Source organism: Neopelma chrysocephalum, unplaced genomic scaffold, assembly GCF_003984885.1.
Source record: "Neopelma chrysocephalum unplaced genomic scaffold, ASM398488v2 Primary Assembly neopelma1_94971, whole genome shotgun sequence".
Classification (NCBI taxonomy): domain Eukaryota; kingdom Metazoa; phylum Chordata; class Aves; order Passeriformes; family Pipridae; genus Neopelma; species Neopelma chrysocephalum.
Window position 1 is genome coordinate 1 of NW_020923673.1, and position 5,893 is coordinate 5,893.

At 59.1% G+C, this 5,893-nt stretch overlaps 1 protein-coding gene and 1 non-coding gene across 4 annotated transcripts; both read right to left on the minus strand.

The window, feature by feature from the left end:
• FTCD (formimidoyltransferase cyclodeaminase) lies at positions 1-5,657 on the minus strand. Of its 3 annotated transcripts, XM_027707890.1 has the most exons (12): positions 5,524-5,653; positions 5,187-5,396; positions 4,234-4,417; positions 3,594-3,722; positions 3,393-3,481; positions 2,961-3,140; positions 2,735-2,872; positions 2,306-2,437; positions 1,592-1,653; positions 759-888; positions 469-630; positions 1-81 (listed from the first exon to the last, which is right to left on the minus strand). In XM_027707890.1, the coding sequence occupies exons 2-12, from the start codon at positions 5,238-5,240 to the stop codon at positions 34-36; spliced, it is 1,308 nt and encodes a 435-aa protein (XP_027563691.1). In that variant the 5' UTR covers positions 5,241-5,396; positions 5,524-5,653; the 3' UTR covers positions 1-33. The 3 variants fall into 3 exon arrangements, with proteins under 3 accessions (XP_027563691.1, XP_027563692.1, XP_027563693.1); XM_027707891.1 differs by lacking the exons at positions 5,187-5,396; positions 5,524-5,653 and having other exon boundaries at positions 4,147-4,252; XM_027707892.1 differs by lacking the exons at positions 1-81; positions 1,592-1,653 and having other exon boundaries at positions 5,524-5,657.
• Positions 5,658-5,707: 50 nt separating this feature from the next.
• On the minus strand, positions 5,708-5,790 carry TRNAS-CGA. Its single transcript has one exon. It is a non-coding gene; the product is annotated as a tRNA-Ser (tRNA).
• Positions 5,791-5,893: the final 103 nt, after the last annotated feature.

The window sequence follows — 5,893 nt, forward strand, 5'->3', positions numbered from 1 at the left end:
CTCCCCCAGTCTGACAGCGCCCACCAGCCCAGCTCACCTCTCCCGCTCTTCAGGGGTGCTTTTTGGCAGCTTCATGGCTTCCTGCAGGCAAAGAAAAGCAGGTTTGCTGCTGTCACCAAGACCATACCTTGCATCAGGGGCTAGGGCACACCCCAGAGCTCCTGTACTCTTGCAAACCTCCTCTATGTGACGATGACCCTTCCCCTGGGCCTGGCTTTAGCATCACTGGATGTGTTAAAAAAACGAGATGTGGCACTTTGCCACATGGTTTAGTGGCCATGGGTGCACTCAGTAGAAGGTTGCACTTGATGACCTTGGAGGTTTTTTCCAACCTTAATGATTTTATGATTCCAAGCTCACAGCTCTGCTGCTAAGAATACCAGAGCGCAGCGATCCCAGCCCTCCTTCCAGCTGGAAAGCCCCCCCCCGCCATTCCCTGCAGGATGTCTGCCTCCAGCGGGATCTCACCATGTAGCTGCTGAAGGCACGGGAGTCAGCATCCACCATTGCCACCAGCTCATCCATGGCCTGGTGGAACGGGGGGATCAGCTTCCTCATGATGGGGTCCAGGTCCTCAAACTGCCGCTTCCCGTAGCTCATCAGCCCCACCATGCTGCCCAGCGCTGCTCCCTGCGAGGGCACGGGGGGAAATCCTCCAGCAGAACATAGTGCCCACTGCCACCACCATGCCGGCCCCCCTCAGGGGCTCCACACACCAAGTGGGCCCCCAGGACTCCCCCTCGGTGTGAGGAACGTACCAGGGCACCCGCAGCTGCAGACACGGAGCCTCCTCCCGGCGCTGCCGACCTCCCACCGACTGCCCGCACGAAGGTACCCAGGGGCTTGGACACCAGCCCCCCGTCCACCTCTCCTGCCTCCACCAGGTACCTGCAGCACAGCAGCCCCGGGGTTTAGAGCCCCCCCAGGTGCAGGGACACCACCACTACCCAGACCCTCCTCACCCAGCACTGCCCTCTCTGAGAGGTTGTCATTGACCCCGTGAATGAGAAGGTGGCTAACCCAAAAAAACCCAGCATGAGGGTCAGGGAGAGGACTGGGAACCCCATGGGGACAGCTGGGGAACACATGTCCTGGTGGTGTGGGGGGCTGCTCTGGATTAGACAGGGTGGGCTCATGCAAATGGAGTTTTGTGGGACAGAAACACCTGCAGCCAGGTCCTAGGGGGGACAACAAGGACTTCACCCCATGGGTGGATTTCCCTTCCTTTCACCCCTCAGACACGTGTTTCACACCAGCTGCTGCCGCACAGCGTCTCTCCTCAGAGGGCAGCAGGTGAGCCAGAGGCAGTGAAAGTTGGCATGGGGATGGAGGAGGGAATTTACCATTCAAATTTGGTTACAAGACCTGCTCCCACTGCCTGCTCAAGTGACCTGGAGTTCCCCCACTCCACATTCACAACCAGCAGCATTTGGGAGCAGGGACCAGGCCACGCCTGCACAACACCCAGCAGAGATGTCCCCTGGGTGTGACCAATGCTCCCAAAACAAGCCGAGTGCGAGACAGAGGCAGCAGGATCCCCCATCCAGGCAGGGACGGGCACCGTGATACGAAGCAAGATAGGGGTCCCTACTCGATGATGCGCTCCCGGGGGTGAAACGGAGACAGGGAGTCCAGGCCCAGCCGACTGACCACCTGCAAGGAGCAGCACCACTGTGTCAGCCCCGTCCTGCTGCAGCCTCATTCCCTACTGCTAATTAACCACGGGTGAGTCAGCACTAGGACAGAGTTATTTTGGCCACCACCCAGGGAGAGGACAGCTGGCACCACCACCCTGTGTCCCATCCCAGACGTGGGAGAAGCATTCGGTCACCTACAGTGACTGGAAACTGTACTGATTAATCATTAGCTTGCTCTTATCTAGCACATTCCCCACAGGCTGGAAAAGTCCCTCCCTCCTGCAGTGGAACAGCAGAGCCCCATCTCCTCATTTCCTGCTTACGCCTGTCCTGGGACAGCTTCCCATAATGCCACACACTGTCCTTGAGCTCTGGGGACACCTCCTTCCCCTCCTGGTCTCCAGGCAGGCAAGATGGGCAGCTGCTCCCCACACTCTGTCCTCATGGGTTGGGGTCCCTGCTCCCTGAGCATTTCAGCATCCTCAGAACAATAAAGCAACTTGTCTCACTCACTGTCCCCCCACAAAACCCTCCCTGAAGACAACTGTCAAGCCTGGGGCCTGAGTGATCCCAAATCTCTGCTCAGTGCCACTTTGGGAGGCTGGGGGAGTGGATGTGTCTCTCTCACGATGCCACCCTTGTGTTGGTACCAGGAGGAGTCATGTTACCAGCCTGATCTTCTGTTCTTCCTCCAGGATGAAGAGTTTTTCCTTCTTGATGTAAAACTCAGCTGCATCCAGCATGGCCTTCTTGGGAATGAGTCCCACCAGCTGGGACCCCACCACAGGAAGATTCAATGCCTGCAAAGAACACAAGAAATGTGACCATCCCCAGAGCCCTGCTGCCACTACCACCCCAGCCTGGTGGTCCTCATCCCTTCCCAGGACACGGGTAGCTCATGGAAAAGCCTTCAATGGAGGAGCTGGGGGCTAGCAGCGAGTTGCTGAGCTTTTGGGGTTTTTGTGCCGTTCAGCACTATGGCTGAGCTAAGCATGAGATAAAGCAGACCCTGACCTGGGGACAGGGAGAAAAAAACTTGGAGGGAGACATCCTCTGTGAAGCCCCCACTGGAACAAGCCCCCCCCCACACCACCCACCTCGGCGTCCTGGCAGACCTCCTCGTAGACAGCGTGGAGCGGCGTGGTCTCAAAGTCCAGCAGGTTTGTTGAGACCTGGGCTATATTCTCCTCCTCCAAATACCAGCCGATACCCTGCACCTTCTTCAAGCGCCCAGGCTGCCAACAACTGCCACATTCAGGGCACGGCCCAGGAGGCAAGGGGCCACATGGGTCTGCTCCTGGTGTGCCACTGGCATGGGGGTACCTGGTCGGGGCCGCGCCCCTGCTCGCGGATGTTGAGGGCGATGCGGTGAGCCAGCTCCTTGGTGCACAGCAGGTTGATGTTGTATGCGATAAGGAAGGTCCGGGCACCCGTCACCGTGGCCCCCCACCGGGGGACAAAGGTTGGGGGCCCAAAATCAGGAGCCCACTCTGGTTTTGCAAGCTGGGGAGGAGGGAGGAGAGCGTGTGGGCTGGCACCACTGAGCAGTACGAGCCACCCGCCTGGGGACAGCCTCTCCCTCCCCAGACGGAATCTGCCACGACCACCTTCATGTTCAGCACCACCCAGAATGTGTCACCAGCTCCTCTTGGTGCAAAGGGACTCTGCCAGCCCCCAGCACTCTCCCTGAAGCCAGGGACATACAGCTCAGCTCTGCCCGACCTGTGCCACCCAACCGGGTGCTGCCAGGCTCACCTTCTCGGGGAGCGCCTCGTACTCCCCAGCACGGATGGAGGGAAGGGCCTTCCTGCTCTCCTCCCGCGCTGCCGCTCCGTACAGGTAAACTGCAAGACAGAGCCGGGGCTGAGCACCGCTGGGCAGGGGCTGGCACTTCCTCCAGCCCCTGGAATCATGCAGGGTAGGATGGAAGGAGGAAAGGTTCCATCCCCCACTCACCAGGTACCCCCAGCTCCTCTGCCAAGCGCTGCCCGAAGATGTGGGCGCAGGTGACACACTCCTCCATGCTGACATTCATCACTGGCACGAAGGGGCAGACGTCCAGGGCCCCCATCCGAGGGTGTTCACCTGGTGGCAAGGCAGATATAGGGATGGGAGTTGGGAAGAGTGAATAGACTAGGAGGGAGAACGGTCCTTTCCCAGACTATTACAGACTGAACACCATTGCTGTGAGGAAATCACAGAATAACCTGAGTCAGAAGGGACCCACAAGGATCATGAAGTCCAACCCCTGGCCCTGCACAGGACACCCCAACAACACCAATATGTGCCTGAGAGCATCATCCAAACTCTCCTTGAACTCTGGCAAACTTGGGGCTGTGACCACTGTCCTGAGGAGCCTGTTCCAGTGCCCAACCATCCTCTGGAAATGTTGTGTTTGTGGCAGTAATGTCTATCCAGCCCAGGGACAGGAGGCACTCAGCCTCTCTGGACTGGGAGGATGAACAAGAGCTTTGCTCCCACCACCATCTATCCCAGCAGCACTTCTGACTGAGGGTGGGGTGATGTGCCATGCATGGTCACCAGCAGCTGGGATGGTCCATTGCCAGAGCAGCTCCTGCACCACCTCCAAGCTCACCTGTGTGTCGGCTCATGTCAATAAGCTGCCCAGCCACTCGGGCCGCGCTCAGTGCCCCTTCCACGACTGCCTCAGGGGACCCCACGAAGGTGTAGACGGTGCGGTTGGTGGAGGCGCCTGCATCCACGTCCAGCAGCACACAGCCCGGTGTCCGGGAGATGGCCTGTCCCAGCGCATCGATCACCTGCCGGACAGTGGCTGAGCTGGCTGGGTCCCCACCACAGCTGCAGCTTTCCAAGGGAGAGGACATCTCAGCTCTCCCCCTTCCCACTGGTGCAGGGTTTGAGGATGATCAGTGGGGACCATCAGCCCTGTGCTGCAGAGGGTGCAGAATCCAAAAGCCCGAGCGAGCATCCCACCCGGGGGGTTTGGGGTACCCCTGGCTCCCAGCGAGCCCCAAATTTGCTGTGGTGGGGGAGAGACGCCTGACTGCTGCTGCATGTCAGAGAACAGCATCACAAATCACTGTTCCTGAGGATACAGTGTCCAGCCAGCCTCCAAACAGATTTGGCTCTGCGAAGCCTGTTCCCTGGGGGAAGCTGTGTTTTTACAGCCATTTTGGGTTTGCTGAACTCCCCTGCCCCTGGCAGGGCCAAAGTTCAGCCTAGGGCGGATGCCCAGGACAGATTCCATTAACTTGGACAGCGTCCTTTGGCACAACAACTGCAAGCGATATTTCTCTATGGGGGTGTCCCAGACCACCCCGAAACCTGGTGCTACAGCAACCAGCAGGCAGTGGAGGGAGGTCTGAGCCCTCACTTCTCACTGAGGTGCCAAAAGGAAGCGAAGGTTCCATTTAGGCATTTCTGGCACTAGCCAGGCAGTGAAAGGTGCACAGCACTTCAAAGGAGGCACGGCAGAGTCTGGCACTGGGTACTGCTCTGTGGAGGGAAAACGCAGCCATCAGCACCCCAGCAACACCCACCCCTCAGCGCTTCCACGCACTCCCTCACCTCTTTGTTATTCCCCTCCGAGAAGTTGGGGACGCACTCCACCAGCTTCGCCATGGTCCCAGGATCTGCCTGCACCCTGCAGCCCCCGGCTCAGCTCTTCGCACCCTGTGGGTTTCCTGCCCTTTCCCGTCCCACTGCGGAGCAAAAGCCTCTAAGCACCCGACCTGCAGCCTCTTTCCCAAGCCGGGGTTTCTCATTAACTGCATTGATCTGTGGCCAGGGGACAGAAAGGGGCTTGGATAAACACCATGGTACTGGCCCTGCTCTGCCTGGAGCGGCTCCAGGCACAAGGGCTTTGCGTGAGTACCAGGGCCAGCCAACAGCACTAATTACTCACTCTCACCAGTTAATTGTGACAAGAAGGTGATGCCACATGAAGAAAAAGACCTGCTGAATTCAGCAACACGATGCGGCTACCGGATGGGACAGGCACTGCAACAGGAGCACCATCACATGCAGTAAAGGAAGAGCTCTCAGCAGAACCCCCGGGACTCCCGGCGTGGGCACTGGGTAAAACCTGTCGCTGTGAGCAGGATTCGAACCTGCTCAGGGAATTCCCCATTGGATTTCGAATCCAACGCCTTCACCCCTCGGCCATCACAGCCCCACTTCCCCCGGGGCGGTGAGAGGAGGGGGCTGGGGGGCGTGGAGAAGACAGCAGCCCCCGGCCCGGCCACCCCCGCTGTCCCCTGTGTGCCCCGTTGTCC